This window comes from Microcaecilia unicolor, chromosome 6 (genome assembly GCF_901765095.1).
Source record: "Microcaecilia unicolor chromosome 6, aMicUni1.1, whole genome shotgun sequence".
Lineage (NCBI taxonomy): Eukaryota > Metazoa > Chordata > Amphibia > Gymnophiona > Siphonopidae > Microcaecilia > Microcaecilia unicolor.
Genome location: NC_044036.1, coordinates 2367584 through 2386273, shown reverse-complemented (window position 1 = coordinate 2386273; position 18690 = coordinate 2367584). Strand labels below are relative to the sequence as shown.

General features: G+C 43.1%; 1 protein-coding gene across 1 annotated transcript in view; it reads left to right on the top strand.

The window, feature by feature from the left end:
- PTPRF (protein tyrosine phosphatase receptor type F) overlaps window positions 1-18690 on the top strand; it is a 1045343-nt gene that overhangs the window by 861642 nt on the left and 165011 nt on the right. The window contains 2 exon segments of the mRNA XM_030205921.1: window positions 2574-2749; window positions 11061-11180. Of these exon segments, the coding sequence (XP_030061781.1) occupies window positions 2574-2749; window positions 11061-11180 (296 nt within the window).

The window sequence follows — 18690 nt, the reverse complement described above, 5'->3', positions numbered from 1 at the left end:
CTTATTTTATCATTCCCACCTTAGTAATTCCCTTATCTCTTATTTGTCCTGTTTGTCCTAATTAGATTGTAAGCTCTGTTGAGTAGGGACTGTCTCTTCATGTTCAAGTGTACAGCGCTGCGTACATCTAGTAGCGCTATAGAAATGATAAGTAGTAGTAGTAGTCTTCTGCTTGGAAAGAGATGAATGCGGAGAGATATGATTATGGTCTACAAAATCCTGACTGGTGTAGAACAAGTAGAAGTGAATTGATTTTTTACTCTTCAAAAGTACAAAGACTAGGGACACTCTGGGAAGTTATATGGAAATACTTTTAAGCAAATGAGAGAAATATTTTCACTCAACAAATAGTTAAGCTCTGGAACTCTTTGCCAAAGGATGTAGTAATAGCAGTTAGCATATCTGGATTTAAAAAAGGTTTGTAGAAGTTCCTGGGGAAAAAGTCTTTAGTGTGCTATTGAGATGGACATGGTGGAAGCCGCTGATTGCCCTGGGATTGGTGGCATGGAATGTTGTTGCTAATTGGGTTTCTGTCAGGTACTTGTGAACCGGATTGGTCACTGTTGAATGCTGAATACTGGGTTAGATGGACCATTGGTCTGACCCAGTATTGCTGTCCTTATGTTGTTAGTTTTAGAATCTCCACCCGAGCAAAGCCATGAATAGTGATTGATTGAAACAGAAAGGGAGGGGGAGAAAGAGACCAATACAAGTTAATAAGAATTTATTTTATTTTTAAAACATACCCCTATCCCTCCCACCAATTGTCATCTTTCTTCTTCCACCCTCATCCCCACCTATACTTATAGTACTAGAATCTACTCTTGGACCTAGTGTGGTTCCTTACACTGGGTCTACTGAACCCCCTTCTGCGACAACAAAAATTCTTATGCAAACATCCAATTCTGACCATCATGGCAAAACTTTAATATCCACTAAATATCTCCATATTACCTCACCTCTCCCCACCTCCCCCCCCCCCCCACTCCCCCTAAATATTAGTGGGCTCGACTCTACACCCACTCGTAGGCCCTAATGGCTAGTTAGGGCAGAATCGATTCCCAGTCGCTCTCGCCAATTTCTTCTTCATCACAATGGCTGTCAGAAACTCCAGTGGATGTCTCATAAGTCTGCCGCTGGAGGTCATCATAGCCATTTTGAAATTAGATCCAGCATGGGCAGGAGCGAATATGCAAAGTGCCAGATGGAAGAAGAGCTGCTGAAGGGGCAGCTGGAACTTGTTCTTACTGCTGCCTGAAAATTTCAATATGTGCTATCATCTGGGACTAATCCTATATAATAAAACGCACCTCCAACATTCTGAAGCTGACTGGCTGAGGCATTCCTGCTCTCTGTATCCATCTCTTGAATTGACATCACATACTTCCGGGTTCGTCACAAGCAGAAGTGACCAACCACACGAGGTTTCTCGGCTTCAGAATGTTGGAGGTGCATTCTATTAAATAGGATTGGTCAGTTCCTTGAAACACAGCCACAGCTCAGTGTCCTGCACAGTAACGCTCAGACACCAGGGGGGGGGGGGGGGGCTGACACCAGAGAGAGGGAGGGGGGCCTGACACCAGAGAGGGGGGTATCTCTGTCACACACACACTCTCTCTCTCACAGTCAATGTCTTTCTCTCTCTCACACACTGTCTCTCACACACTCTATGTCCCACACTGTATCACATTCACTCTCTATGTGTCACACAGTCACTCACATACTCTCTTGGTCTCATACACTCAGACTCACAGAGTCTGTGTCTCACATACACTCTCTCTCGCACACACTGTATCTGTGTGAAACACACTGTCTCTCTCACTGTCTCTCACATACGCACTTGCATGCACTCTCTTTCTCACACACACTCTCTCACAGACACACGCGCACACAGACTCACTCTCTCTCTCACACACACACTCGCATATTCACTCTCTCTCTCTCTCACACACAGTCACTCTCACATACACTCTCTCAAACATACACACTCCGAGGAAAACCTTGCTAGCACCCGTTTCATTTGTGTCAGAAACGGGCCTTTTTTACTAGTGTAAGTAATAAAACAAAAGAAAAAAAACCAAGTGAATGTAGATTGTTTTAATTTGCAAACAAAATTGTTATACAAATGATTGGCTTATACAGGACCTTTGATTGTAAATGTGACAATATTCTTTAATAATGTCACCAATATACATGTCCCAAGTCTCTTGTATCAGTACAAAATCTTGCTGATTATTATAAAGTTACAGTTGAGTCATGATGTTTTGTAAAGGAATTTTTGCCTCTTTAAAGTTAAAAATTAATCCCAGAGCTCCCTGTGACATCCCACTCATTGAGGGAAATTATTTTTGCACAGGAAGAAGAGCACTTACATGGTAGGTGACCTATTTCACTTGCATGTGAGCTTAAAGTTGGGCTGAAAGTGAGCTTGTGTGTTTTTGTATATTACACATAGAACAGTATTCCTCCTCAAGAATTCCTATCTTTCCATAAGAAGCTATCAGAAGGAGTAAACTGTAAATCACTTGAGTTCAGCAGTCACTGCACATCTCTCCTCTGCTGTGTCTTTTCAGGTGTACCTGGCAGCGATTACATCAATGCCAACTACATTGATGGATACAGGAAGCAGAATGCATACATTGCCACTCAAGGACCACTGCCAGAAACATTGAGTGACTTCTGGAGAATGGTGTGGGAACAGAGAACAGCCACTGTTGTCATGATGACCAGGCTGGAGGAGAAGTCTCGGGTATGGCGAAAGGAAAGGTTGCTATGTGAGGACATGGACAGAGGTTCTTGACTTGACAAGGAGTCCCTGGCATTTGAAAAAGAGGGGGGGGGGGCGGTATATCAGATGATATGGGGAGAAGAGATTAAGGTCCCTGGGTCTGTGAAACACATGTGAGGGAGGGGTGCTTGAAGAAACATGCTGGTGGTGAAGTCCTAAGTGCAACGAATAAGCAGAAGGTGTCTAATGATCTGGGCAGAGGTTCCCAGATAATTCAGGTATCATAGAAATGAAGGTGGTTGACTAAGTACATGAGCGAACATGCCAAACGAATAGAGAAACCTGAGCTAGGAAGGGTGACATTTTGAGTTCAGGGGTAAGAGAGAAAAAAATATAAGATCTGGAAGAAAGGGATAGAGTTGGATGAGTGCTTTGTGGTGTTTAGAGTGAGAAAACTTAATAGCGTTGATAAAGTAGGATAACAGTTCTTCGATTTGATATACCGTCTTTCTGTAATACAACCAAAGCCATTTACGTTTATTTATACAGATTCTTTCTCTGTCCCTAAGGGGGCATTGGAGGGTTAAGTGGCTTGCCCAGGATCATAAGGAACCACATTGGGGATTGAAACCAGTTTCCAGGTTCTCAGCTCAATGCACTAACCATTAGGCTGCTCCTCCACTCCTATAATTGTTAATGGGGAGCAAAAATAAGGCAGTGGATGTGCGTGGGGAGGGGAACAGGAGTATAGCCCATACCTGCCATTTTGGGTGGGCAGAGCTGCCAAGGGGTCCCAATTTTTGAAAGGGAGATTTAGTACACGCGCCCCAGCCCCGCCCCACTCTGCCTTGGCTCCACCCATTCTACATGGCTGGGCCCCTGGCACACCTCAATCCCACGGCCATTTCAGAAAATATTTTATTTAATAGCCTAATACCCTTTTCAATTAGCTTTCAGAGGCCAAAACTTCTGCCTCAGGACAGTATAATGCTGTTATGGTATCCAAGTGCTTTTTTTTTGTGCCGGTACGCAACGGTACGACGTACCGGCACCTTTTTTTTGCCCCCCCCCCCCCCCGGCGTCCCTACCGGCGAGTCCTGCACTTACTTTTTTTTTAAAGACTTAGAGGTGCGAATGGTGCAGGCAGCGATTGAAAGAAGCTGTCTGCGTCGGAGCTTCCCTCTGCGAGTCCCGCCTATGCGGAAACAGGAAGTTGTAACAACATAGGCGGGACTCACAGAGGGAAGCTCCGACGTAGACAGCCTCTTTCAGTCGCTGCCTGCATCATTCATGCTGCTGAGTCCGAGAATTGCTGGACATGGGAGAGGGGAGGACAGGGAACAGAGAATTGCTGGACATGGCTGGGAGGGGAGGGCAGGGAACGGAGAATTGCTGGACATGGCTGGGAGGGGAGGGAACAGAGAATTGCTGGACATTGCTGGGAGGGGAGGGCAGAGAACGGAGAATTGCTGGACATCGCAGGGAGGGGAGTGAACAGAGAAGTGCCGGACATTGCTGGGAGGGGAGGGCAGGGAACGGAGAATTGCTGGACATCGCTGGGAGGGGAGGGAACAGAATTGCTGGGAAGGCAGGGAGGAGAGGGAACAGAGAAGTGCTGGACATTGCTGGGAGGGGAGGGCAGGGAATGGAGAATTGCTGGACATTGCTGGGAGGGGCAGGGAATGGAGAATTGCTGGAGGGGAGGGCAGGGAATGGAGAATTGCTGGACATTGCTGGGAGGGCAGGGAATGGAGAATTGCTGGGCATGGCTGGGAGGGGAGGGCAGGGAACGCAGAATTGCTGGATATCGCTGGGAGGGGAGGGAACAGAGAAGTACTGGACATTGCTGGGAGGGGAGGGCAGGGACCGGAGAATTTGCTGGACATCACTGGGAGGGGAGGGAACAGAAAATTGCTGGACATTGCTGGGAGGGCAGGGAATGGAGAATTGCTGGACCGCTGGGAGGACAGGGAACGGAGAATTGCTGGACATCACTAGGAGGGGAGGGAACAGAGAATTGCTGGACATTGCTGGGAGGGGAGAGCAGGGAACAGAGAGTTGCTAAGCATGGGAGGGCGGGGAAAGGAACAGAATTGCTGGACATGGGAGGGGAGGGCAGGGAAGGGAACAGAGAATTGCTGGACATTGCTGGGAGGGGAGAGCAGGGAACAGAGAATTGCTGGGCATGGGAGGGCAGGGCAGGGAACAGAATTGCTGGACATGGAAGGGGAGGGAAGGGAACAGAGAATTGCTTGACATGGGAGGGAAGGGAAGAGAGAATTGCTGGACATGGGAGGGGAGGGCAGGGAAGACAATAGAGAACTGCTGGACATCGATGGGAAGGGAGGGCAGGGATGAGGAGAGAATTGCTGGACATGGATGGGAGGGAGGGCAGGGAAGAGAGAATCGCTGGACTTGGATGGCAGGGGGCAGAGAGAATCGCTGGACATGGATGGCGGGGGGCGGGACAGAGGAGAATCGCTGGACATGGGAGGGCAGGGGAGAGAGGAGACATGCTAGACATGGAGGGGAGGGAAGAGAGGAAGGAGATGCACATGGATAGGGGGCAGGGAAAGAGGAGAAATGCTGGAAGTGGATGGAGAGGAGAGCAGGAGATAGAGGAGAATTGCTGGACATGGATAGATGGAGGGGTTGGTGGGGAGAGAGGAGAAATGCTGGACTTGGAGGAGAGGGGAGAGAGAATTATTGCTTTATATGGATACAGGGGAGGGAAGAGAGAGGAGAAGTGCTGGACATGGATAGAGGGGAGAAGAAGTGCTGGACATGGATGGAGGGCAGGAGGGGAGGAGAAGTGCTGGACATGGATGGAGGGTAGGAAAGAAAAAGAAGAAAATGCACATGGATGGAGATGAGGGAAAGGGAAGAGAGGAGAAAAACTGTACATGGATCGAGAAATAGGCAAAAACTGGATCCACGTTATACCTCCTCCAGTCAATTCCACGGAGGAGGACCCATCTTTTACTTATGGATGCAGGGCAAGAAATGAAGAAGAAGGAGGAAAGTAAAGAAATAAATGGAAAGGAAGCCCTGGAAACGGAGTTAAGAGAACAGATAGAGAGCAGCAGAATCAGAGACTGGGACCAATATGGATAGAAAAACAAAGTCACCAGACAACAAAGGTAGAAAAAATCATTTTATTTTCATTTTAGTGTTTGGAATATGTCCACTTGGAGAATTTACATCTGCTGTCTTATTTTGCACTGGGTATACTGGAGCTGTAACAGCTTACAGAAATTATTTATAATGAAAAAAATCACGTTATTTTTTCTCCTATATTAGTACAATATTTTCAATTATGTCTGTTTATACGCGCCATGGCTGGTATAAGGGGTGTGGCTATCATAGGGGTGGAGCCATATGTGGTGGCCCCGCCCATAATGAGTACCAGCACCTTTTTTTCTACAAAAAAAGCACTGTGGTATCCTCTCCTAACACGAGGAAGGAAGTGCTGGTCTCTGAAGGCTAATCAAAAATGTTTTAAAAATCAGTGAAGGTATCACTTTATTTTCTATTTTGTGTTTTATTTGCATGTATTAACCTTTTCTATTTTGTGTTTTATTTGCATGTATTAACCTTCATTAATACAGCTATCACATTACTTTATTCTAAATTAAAAATACAATTATTATCTGTACCTTTGTTGTCCGTTTACTTTTTCTAATTGTATTGGTCCAGTCTCTTGATTCTGCTTTCCTTTGTCTTCTCTTAATTCCTGTCATTTGTCATTTTCTCCTCCTTTTTCTTTTTTTCTTCCATTTATTTCTCTCTCTCTCTCTCTCTCTCTATCTATCTCTAGATTTAGTTCATTCTCATTATCCATTCTTTAATTTTCCTCTTTTCCTCACTTTTGTTATCCCCATGCCCCTTCCTCTTATTCTCCAGTCTTTCACTAACTCTATCCTCTCCCTTTTTCCACCCAGCATCTCCCCTCTTTCTCTCCCTATCCTTCCTTCCAGCAGCTTCCCTCTTTCTTTCCTACCCTTCCATCCAGTGTCATCCCTCGTTCTCTCCCCATCCTTCCATCCATTACCCTCTCCCATCCTTCCATCCATTGTCTCCCTCTATCTCCCCCTTCCTTCTAGACAGTTTTCTCTTTACCCTTTTCCATTCAGTATGTCCCCTCTCTCTCCCTATCCTTCCAGTGTCTTTCCTTTTTCTCTCTCTACCCTTATATCCAGCGTCTTCCCTCTCTCTCCCTCCTTTCATCCAGCATTTCTCCATCTGACCAGCTAGGGTCTCCCCCAGTTTCTCCCCAGCAGCTTCTCTCTCTACTGCCCTTTTCCATGTCCCTCTCTTTCTCTCCCCATCTTTCCACTCATATCTCTCTCTGTACCCCTCTTCTATCCAGCATCTTCTCTCTTTCTCCTCCCTCCTTTTGTCATTTTTCCTCTTTCTCTCCCTCCTTTAATCCTGCATTTCTCCTCAGTAATGCACCTAACTATTCATGTGTTGGAGCTCCTAGGGTTTGTCATAAATTACCCCAAGTCCCACCTTCTTCCGTTCCAGTAGTTGGCGTACTTAAGAACCCTACTCAGTGCATTTCAGGCTCGGGCTTTTCTCCCAAAAAGCAGACACCTTGATAGCACTAACCTGGAAGGTCTGCAGCAGCAAGCTGGTCATAGGTTGACAAATGCTGAGATTGATGGACAACATGGCCTGAACAGTGCGTGTCACTCCCATGGCATGGCTCCTTTTGAGAGTAGCCCAGTCAGGGCCGGCTCAAGAGGTTGTGGCTCCTGGACCAACATTTCTTTTTGCGCCCCTCCTCCCCACCATACCCCCTCCCCTTCCTCCCACCAGTCACACTCCCTTCCCTCAACCTTGGCGCCAATGTGGGAATATGAGCTGTACAAATACTTTCCTTATTTCCTCACCCTCTCCACAGCAATTTTCACAAAATACTTGGTAGCAATAATGAAAGAGTGATAGAATATTCACATAGCAAGCAGCCTAGCCAACAGATTTATTTTCCACTGACATAATTAACTGTGTATGAACTTGGCGGCTAATAGTGTACTGAACTGGACAATTGCTGGCATGTTTAGGACAGACTCTGTGCAGAACTTCTGCATGAAGGAAGCCCTTCCCTCATTATTCAATAACTCTCTGTGAAATAGTAGTAATCAAAAAAGGCAAGTGCATTTTTACTATGTAGCACTGCATTCCACAAAACAAAAGGAGCAAGTTCCCACGTGCCTTTTTGTTTTGATGTAGGCACAGAAAAATAAAGATGTTAAATACTCCTAATGTTTTGGGTTTTTTTAATTGTGCTATAAAGATTAAGTCAGATTGCTAAGCAACTGATTCTCATAACATGATGTCTGTTTTGGTGAAAACATCTCTGCCACAAATACAAGGAGTCCCTATAACAAGCCTCTTCAAATGACACAATGATTTACAATTTAGAACTAGTACCTACTCTAACTGATGAAACCAATACTTCCTCTGTGTACATCCGTATGCTCACAAGCCGGGCATGTTTGAAATATAGTGAGATCAAATAAAATGCTACCAATAATAAAGAACAACCACATTGATAGAGCAGCTCATAGGTTGCTTGCTTTATTTGGGGTGAACAGGGATGATGGCTGGTGGAGGAAAGGGAGACAAACCTAATTGGCTTCAGTTTCATCAGGAGTGTAGCTGCTATGGTGCCACGGGGGCCTGGGCCCCATAAATTGGCCCTGGACCCACCTACCGCACCCCTCTCAACCCCCACCCCCCCCCCCCCCCCCGCCGTCGCCGTCTGTACCTTTGCTGGCGGGGTACCCCAACCCCCGCCAGCTGGAGTCTTCTTCCTGCGTTTTAGTTTCTTCTGAGTCTGACGTCCTGCTGCACGTACAACGCAGATCGCAAGGCTTCGTTCTGTTTCTGTGAGTCTGACGTCCTGCACATTGTATGTGCAGTAGGATGTCAGACTCAGAAGAAACCAAATGCAGGAAGAAGACTTCGGCTGGGGGGGGGGGGTTGGGTCCCACCAGCAAAGGTACAGACGGCGACGGATGGCAGTTGGGTGGGTTGAGGGGGGGGGGGGTTCAAACTTGTGTGGAGGTGGTGCTGGCAGCGGCAGGGGGTGTCGGCAATGGTGGGGGGGATGGGCTAAAATGTGCCCCCTCACCTCAGCTCTGGCCCCCCCCTACCACTGAAGTCCAGATACGCCCCTGGTTTCATCATGCTTTCTCCTGTTGCAATCTAACCTCCTTGGTTGTGGCAGCAGCAGTAGAGCAGTGGCAGTAGGCAACTGGTAGTAATAGAGACGTAACAGAGAAGGCCAAAAATAAAGAGCATGGTAGATGCTGAAGCGTATAACTGCTTCAGCATCCCACTCCTCTCTACAAGGCATGCTGGGATTGGATGTTGGGCGTCTAATCCCAGGGTGCCTTGTATCAGCATGTCTTCTGGGGGTGACAGGGGCGATCCCATGATGCTCTGTGCACCTATCAGAGGCCAGAGAGCCTGAGAAAAGGGCATTGAGTACGTTAGAAGATGGAGAAGGGAAGGGGAAAGCAGTGAAGCTGTTGCCAGCGCTGCCAGTTTCAGTGCTGAGAGTCAGGGACAGGGACAGCCATAAGTAGCTATGTACCAGTGAAGATACAGACTCAGGTGTTAGGTGCTTTTTAGTGTCAGTGCCTTGGACCAGAGCCTCACCTGGTCCATAGGTTAAGCTGGCCCTGAGCCCAGTGGGCCCTAGTTTCCCAGTGGTCTTAAGGGCTAGAAATCTAGCAGATGAAATCCAGATTCTGCCATACCCTCTCTGGTGGACAATCTGATCAAATTTGACGGTGGGACTATCGTTCCAAATTCTCCCTTCACAAAAGATGCTATCAATGGATGCATCCAACGTAGGATGGGGAACTCATTTAGATGGATTTCACACCCAGGGAATTTGGCCTTCTCTGGAAACAGATCTTCGTCTCAACCTTTTCAAGATGAGGGGCATTTGAAATGCTCTAAAGTATTTCAGAGATTGGCTACAAAACCAAATTATTCTCATTCAAATGGAGAACCAGGTTGCAGTGTTCTGTGTAAACAAGCAGGGGTATAAGAGTTCCTACCCTTTGTGTCAGGAAGCAAGTGGGAATGTGGCAGTGGACCCTCCTTTATAGAATGGTACTTTGAGCCGCTGTCACGGTCGTCGTCGGCGATGTCCGTGCCTTGCTCATCAGGGCACTCGTCCAGTGCCCTGTTCCTCCTTCTAAACCTTCAAACTTACCTGCAGTTTCCAGTCAGAATTTGATAAACAAGGATGCACAGTTTAAGGTATCTCTTGCATTATAGGAAGTCAATGCAACCTTGATTAAAAGAGTGGCTGATTTTGTAAACGAGGGACTTATATTATTTTCTGCATTTGTATCCCACATTTTCCACCTATTTGCAGGCTCAATGTGGCTTACAATATGTTACAACAACACTCACATTAATGGAATAAGAATTTCAGAATATAGATACAGATAAGGTGCATAAGCATATCATTGCAATCATATTAAAGAATAAGAATTTCAGACTTTGCATGCAAGGACTGGCCACAGTGTTCTGGTCTGTTCATTGATAAGAGAGAATTTCAAACCTGAGTAAACAGCATTACAATGATCAGTCTGGACAGTACTAAGGATTATATTAAAGAACGAAATATGAATTTGACAAAAAAGGCCCTCAGTCTTTTTAATCTCCATAGGGAATTAAGATACTAGAAACTGCCACAGCAACCTGTAGTTCAAATGATAAGTACTGGTCGATAGTTTTTCCCAGGATTTTCAAAGGTGGCAAAAAAGGTTAAGACAACATTACCAATAGAGCAGTATTTGTTAGTCATTGGGGGGCCTCTTTTACTAAGCTGCTGTAAAAGGGGCCCTTCGCTAACATCAGCGTGTGGTTTTGACACACACTGAGGCCCCCTTTTACCACAGCATATAAAAGGCTGTCATTTTCATTCTAAGAAACGGCCGTGCAGTAAGTGAAGCACTTGCTATGCAGCCATTTCAGGGGGGGGGGGGGGGAGCGCTTACTGCCACCCATTGAGACAGTGGTAAGGGCTTCCACGCTAACCCGGCGGTAACCAGGCTTACCACTGGGTAAAACACCGGTGGTTATAAAAAAATTTAATATATTTTTGTAGTGCCGGAAGTGGTGCGTGCTGAGTGTGGTAGCTCTTGATTAGTGAGCGGTAAGCCCGCTTTGGGTTAGTAAAAGACCCCCTGAGTGAGCAGAATAGTGTGTGTATGTTGTTCAGTGGTAAGACAGATACAATGTACTTTTTGTATCTCATCAGATTATTTCCAGAAAGTTAAGTTTGTTTTTCCATGCTTTGAAGGTCAAGTGTGACCAGTATTGGCCATGCCGTGGCTCTGAGACTTACGGAATGATCCAGGTGACCCTTCTGGACACAGTGGAGTTGGCTACATACACTATGAGAACATTTGCACTTTACAAGGTAAAAATGTGCTCTTAGTTATTCTAAAGTTAGCAACATTGATCTCAGGATAGAAAGTAAAAAAAAAAAAAAAGCCTGACTTATTTCCATAAAACTGACCCAATTCTAGGTACTATGGAATTTAACATCGGTATGGTCACGTATAAATGATACTGCCATTGAGGATATACTATAAGGTAATGCTCCCTAGAAAACATAAAGCTTATTCTAAAGGTAATGAGTGTATCTCATCTTGAGCTACAACCGAAAGAAACATAAGCCAGCTCCATTGTTCGTATTTTTGAGATTGTATTTTCTGTTTTCCTCATTTTAACTATATAATGTTCTAGCTATATGGAATATATGGGAATATACGGATACTTGAATTCTATTTCCAATTAGTTATTCTGTTGTCTAAAAACATTTTGAATGAATTTTATGCAATAAGACGCTATATAAAATGTATAAATATAATGATGACAATTCATCAAATTTCATCATTACAATTAGTCTTAAATTTACCAAATATAATACAGTCACCTTGGATATCAGTATCAGTTGAACAAATCAGTCCCAGTCTCCAGCAATGGACTAAAAAATATAGCAGTCTAAACCACCATTTTGGGTGTAAGGAGGTCACCACTCCCAATCTCTGGACCTTCAGGCATGTCCCAAAACAGAAGAATGATAATTTGAACAAACCCAATGGGGGCTACGTGCCACAAAAAGAGTACTTCTAACTAAACTTTCAAGACAGCAGTCATTGCTGCTTCACTCTTTCTAGGAACGGATGAACATTCAGGTGTTGATGAAAATTAGAATAAGTTGAAATACATAAAATAATGATATACATAACATAATAAATCAAACAACTTATGGACAAGTATCTATTATCCCTGCTTCTTGGGTTTTACCCACTCATCCTCTTTATATGGGGCAGGTTACAACTTTGCCTTTCCTATGGTAACATTGTTTATGGCATTTTGTTTTGCTGATTTGTAAAAGTACATGTAGAAGTATTCTTGTGTAAAATGTCTATATTTTATAACTAAAAAGCTGTTTGAAAATCCATGCTCAAAAAATAGTTCGGATCTTAAGGTCTCATACTCCTAATGTTGTATGAGCGCATGATTCAACATAATGGAGAGATGGGTTCTTTTTGGAGTCAAAAATTGTAGTTATTCCTAAGCCGGGGGAGAGAGCATGACAATGTTTTGAACTATCGCCTATCTCTCTTATAAATGTGGATAATAAGATCTATGCCAAGTGTTAGCGAACCATTTACAAAAGTTTTTACCTTCTCTTATACATTGAGATCAGAATGGATTTGTAGCTGGAGATACCTTCTGATAATTCTAGATTATTTTGGAATATACTGGCACACTCTATTGACAATGCTTCCCCATTAATTGCATTATCCTTAGATGCTGAAAAGCATTTGATCGCATTGAATGGGCCTATCTCTTTAAAAACTCTCTCCTTGTTCGGCTTTAATGATCCCTTTATAAACATGATAGTTTGCTTTATACCTCTCCCCAAGCATCTGTCTGTTAATGGCATTTCTTCATCGAAATTCACCCTAAAAAGGGGAACTAAGCAAGGTTGCCCCCTCTCTCCATTATTGTTTAATTTAGGTCTAGAGCCCCTGCAATCTCCATACGGGTCAATCATAATATATCAGGTGTTAAGTTACGCAATGAATCATTCAGGTTATCCATCTACGCAGACAACATATTAGTGTATGTAACCACTGATTCTATCCCACATATACTTAGCAGCATTAATGCATTTTCCAATATCTCAGGTTATAAAGTTAACTGGTCAAAGTCTGCTGTTATGCCACTTTCTAAGTTTATACTGAGATCCAGTGTTACTCAATACCCATTTACTTGGGAACCCAACAGCTTAAAATACCTAGGCATAAAGTATAGCACCACTCTGGAGGATACTTTAAAAATGAATGAATCTAAAATCCTACAAATTGCTAATGATTTACTAACTTCATGGACCAAGTTGTTCTTGTCTTGGTGGGTAAAATTGAAGCTATAAAAATGGTTCTAGTGCCGAAACGTAACTATATTTTTAGTATGGTTTCATCCTATTTAAAAGTGTACTTTATAAAAAGCTAAATGTGTTAATTTCTAAATTTTTATGGAAATCTTAGGTGCTTCGGATCTCCCTTAAAAAACTTCAGCTTCCCAAAATCCTTGGAGGGTTTCAGCGTACCAGATATTAAGCTTTACCATTTGGCCTTTCAGGTGTCTCAGGCTAAACAATGGTATTCATCTCTTTCAGTTGATACCCCCAGATGGGTAATCTTTGAAAGAGAACAAATATTTCCTCTACCACTGAATCTACTTCCGACCATGAATAGATTCTGCTATTCTCCACATCATCTGGTGATTAAAAAATTCAGCACACTCAATAAATTCTGTGTGTTCTCTCTTAAAGTTTAAATGGTGCAAACTCTGTTGATATTTCTGTTTGGTATAACTCTACTTTTCCTCTCAAAGCTTCTCTTAATCTTCGCAAAATATGGCATTTTGCCAATATTTGGTCACCAGTTCATTTGCTGTCAGGTGTTAATGTTACCCCTTTTCAGGATTTTTGTGCTTGTCACAACATTCCTCAATCACATAGAACTTTTTGGGAAAATCTGACTCAGATCATTGAGCATCTCTATCCTACATCATCAGCCCGTCAGTCTACAGTCTCAAGTTTCATCAGTCTACGTCAATCTCTCATAAATCCAAAATCTGCATCTAAATTGTATAAACTCATGCAATCGGTCAAAACCTAACATATGTTCTGACCTTACTTCTGAATGGGAAAATGAGTTAATGTCTCGCTGTTCCAGCGAGGAGGTGGGATCTTTTTTGGACAAAAATGATGTGTTCCCTCCTTTTCAGCTGCCCTTCTACAGTCTACCTATTACATTGTTCATAAATCCTACTGGACGCCTTAAAGCTTGCTAAAGTAAAACGAAGTGCATCAAATCTATGCTGGTCATGTCATTCTGAAGTTGGGTTCACTATATCATTTGCGTTTTTTCCTGTTGTAACCTCCAGTCATACATGGGCATTCGGTTTGGGGCACCACTCAGAAACTATTTACAATTCAAGATTACTCTGTCCTTTAAAATACTAATCCTTAAGGCTTCAACTCCTGGCCTGTTAATTACTCAAAAATGTTAATTGTTTTAATTTAATGATTTCTCTTGCTCTTCATCTGATGGCATTGCATTGGAAAAATTAATCAGTTTGTTTCTTTTCATGAATGGTGAACTTGCTGTGTTCATATAGCGAATATGAGGAAATAGCTGCCATAAGATTTTGGTACACATTTCGTCTTTTATAAAACATGGTCGCTAAAACAATGGTCGCTGCTAGACATCATATAACCTTGTAAAAGAATTCAACTCCCTAAATGTATGTTGCATGTACTGTTCTGCTTTACTTTACCAGGCCCACTGTCACATTTTTTTCCCTTCTATTCCAATAATATACGCTGTTGTATGTTTCTATAAGCATTGTATTTTAAATTAATAAAGGTTTTTTAAAAATCCCTGGCTGCAAAGCAATCACGTTATCATGCAAGATGGCATGCATAACATGAGAGACTCTGACTTGACTTAGCTTATCTCCCTGGTGTCTGGATTTTCGGTTCTACACTGCTCTATAGTATACTCCACACCATAACAACATCCAAAAAGAAGTGATTGACCTAAGAGTTTCTTCTACTCCAATATAAGCCCTGGCAAGAAGGGGCAAAACAGTGCAGGAGAGCATGTGCTGGAGACAGATTGGGTGGTCATGGGCACAAACAGTATAGCAGAATATGTCAGTACTCGGAGGGGATGATCACTTCATTAGAATGCTGAATGCAAGAGATTCACAATGGGTATTGTTGAACTGAAAGGACATCTCAACAGTTTGGTCTTCTGAACTCGGAAGGTGACATCATGCAAATCGGGCAGGAGAGTGAAGGAAGTGAGATTCCACCTTGATGGTCAGCATGAAGTGATGTGACCCTCCAGAAGCAAGTGCAAGCGGAGAAGCAAAAATAGTGAGCATAGTGACTAAGGGAACGGATTTTGAGAACACACTGCAGAAAAATATTTGATGAAAGGGGATCCTGGAGACGTTCAAAGTATATTGACTGAGTGAGGTTGGTCAAGAAAATCATTTCAAGCTATTTTGGACAAGGGGGAACAATCAGGGCCTAGCCCCTGCCATAAAGATGGATCATGCATATCTTTTGTTGGGAACTTCGTGGAGAAACCTACCTAGGGACATTGTCTCCTGCTTTTATGATTCCATAGTGAAAGAAAACGTTGTCTCCCTGTCCATGAAGCTGGGTTTGATTGTACGGGAAGATCACAAGACTAAGGCGTGTATGAATTTGGCGCTGGCTACCGTAAAGCAGAAGAAGGAAAGTTGGACTTTCACAGGGAAGTTAAAAATAGAGAATATCCCACACCACTGAACATTACCCTTGAGCATTACCTTTACCATGAATTGATTGACCAGAAAAGTGATGTGGGTGGAGGACACGTGGTGGGCACTAAAGGAGACGAGTGGCTGGGTTTCTAGACCCTCCCAACAGTGGCAAGCGAACATAGTTGAAAAAGCAACCCAGAGGCAGTGGGTCTTAAAAATGGAAATGAGATTTAGACGCAACTCAGAAAACTCGGTACAGAAGACTGATCTGGTGCTAGAAGGATGAGCTTGCATTGAGTAACTTTCTGGGTCGGATGTTTGGCAGAACAGGCATCTGCTTAGGAGGGCCTAGTTGAATTTTGATGCCAGATTAATGCTAAATGTAAACATTGGGTTTCTACTGGGAGTTATTCTATCTTTCTCTTATTTATCATTTACCTGTATGCTGAGCTTTTGAACTAGTGTCACCACTATCCTGAACTGGCAGTCTGTCAAGTTTGGGTCATTAGACATTTGATTTGGAAAATGGGGGAGGGGGAGCAGGAGGGGTAGGGATATGTATCCATGGAAAGAGCAAGACTGAGAGTGAGGTTGGTTGGGGTGCACTTGACATGTGAACATAAGAGTAGCCATACTAGTTAAGACCAATGGTTCATCTAGCCCAGTTTCCTATTTCCAACAATGGCCTATCCAGGTAGCAAGTACCTGGCAGAAACGTAAATAGTAGCAACATTCCATGCTACAAATCTCAGGGCAAGCAGTGGCTTCCCCATGTCTGTCTCAATAGCAGACTATGAATTTTCCTCCAGGAACATGTCTAAAACATTTTTAAATCCAGATATGCCAACCACCCTTACCACATCCTCTGGCAGTGACTTCCAGAGATTAATTAGTCATTGATTGAAAAAATGTATCCTCCTATTTGTTTTAAAAGTATATCCATGTAACTTCATTGAGTGTCCTCTAGTCTTTGAAGTTTTTGAAAGAGTAAGAAAATCGATTCATTTCTACTCGTTCTACACCACTCAGGATTTTATAGACCTCAATCATATCTCCCCTCAGCTGTCTTTTTTCCAAACAGAAGAGCCCTAATCTCTTTAGCTTTCCTCATATAAGAGGAGTTCCATCCCTTTATCATTTTGGTCACTCTTCTTCGAACATTTTCTAATTCTGCTATATCTTTTTGTGTTAAAGCAACCAGGATTGGATGCAATACTTAAGGTAAGGATACACCGTGGAGCAGTTTTTTTTTTTATTTGTACCCCACGCTTTCCCACTCATGGCAGGCATTATAGTATTCTTGGTCTTATTTACCATCCCTTTCCTAATAATTCCTAGCATTCTGTTTACTTTTTTGGCTGCTGCTGCACACTAGGTAAAAAATCTCAAATGTATTGTCTACAACACCTAGGTCTTTTTCTTGTGTGCGCCCCCCCCACCCCACCAAGGTGGATCCCAGTATCAGATAACTATGACTCAGATTATTCTTTCCAATGTGCATCACATTGCATTTGTCGACATTAAATTTCATCTGCCATTTGGATACCCAATTTTCCAATTTCCTAAGGTCTTCCTGCAATATTTCACAGTTGGTATGTATTTTAAAACTTTGAAAAGTTTTGTATCATCTGCAAATTTAATTACCGCATTCGTTCTGATTTCCATATCATTTATAAATATGTTAAATAGCACAGTCCCAGTACAGATCTCTGCGGCACTCCACTGTTTACCCTCCTCTATTGAGAGAAATGACCATTTAACGCTACCCTCTGTTTTTTGTCCAATAACCAATTCCTATTCCACACCAGAACCTTGCCTCCTATCCCATGACTCTTTAATTTTCTCAGGAGTCTCTCATGAGGAATTTTATCAAAAGTTTTCTGAAAATCTAGATACACTACATCAACTAGCTCACCTTTATTGACATGTTATTCACACCTTCAAAGAAATTATGCAAATTGATGAGGCAAGACTTCCCTTGGTTGAATCGGTGCTTACTCTGTCCCATTAAATCATATTTATCTATGTGTCCTGTAATTTTATTCTTTTGTAATGGTTTCCATTATTTTGTCCAGCACTGACGTCAGGCTTACCTGTTTATAATTTTCTGGATCACTCCTGGAACCCTTTTTAAAAGTTGACATTACATTGGCCACCATCCAATCTTCAGATGCTACAGATGACTTTAATGACAGGATGTAGAATACTAACAGCAGATCAGCAAGTTTTTGTTTTATTTATTTATCAGGATTTGTTTACCGCCTTTTTGAAAGAATTCACTCGGCGGTGTACAATAAGAATAAATCAAACATAAGCAATAAACAATTACAGCAGTAAAAGTATTCAAATAACAATACAAAGTATGGCATAGTATACTACTTATATGTCAACACAACACGCAATAGAACATTTTAATAGCGTAGGGTTTTGTGTTCTTTAAGTACCCATGGATGTATGTCATCCAGTCCAGGTAATTTGCTACTCTTTAATTTGGCTCCCTGAAATTTCTTTCAGTTCCTGGGGCCATATGACATGTGAAAATAAGAATAGCCATACTGGGTCAGATCAGTGGACCACCTAGCCCAATATCCTGTTTCCAACAATGGCCAATCCAAATCACAAGTACCTGGCAGAATCCCAGGTAGTAGCCACATTCCATTCTGCTGACTCCAGGGCAAGCAGTGGCTTCCCCCATATATATCTCAGTAGCAGACTGTGAACTTTTCCTCCAGGAAATTGTCCAAACCTAGATAAGCTAACCGTTGTAACACGTCCTCCAGCTACAAGTTCCAGAGCTTAATTATCCGTTCACTGAAAAAATATTTCCTCCTAATCCTTTTAAAAGTATTACTATGTAACTTCATTGAGTATCCCCTAGTCTTTGTACTTGTTGAAAGAGTAGAAAATCTATTCGCTTGTTCTACACCACCAGGGCTTTTTTTTGTACCGGCATGCACAGTACGGCATACTGGCACCATTTTCCCCCCAGCGAGTCCTGCACCTTTCCTCTCACTCCCCTACTTACTACTTCGTCGAACTCGGCAGCGCGAACGGTGCAGGCAGCGATTGAGAGAGACTGGCAGCGTCAGACC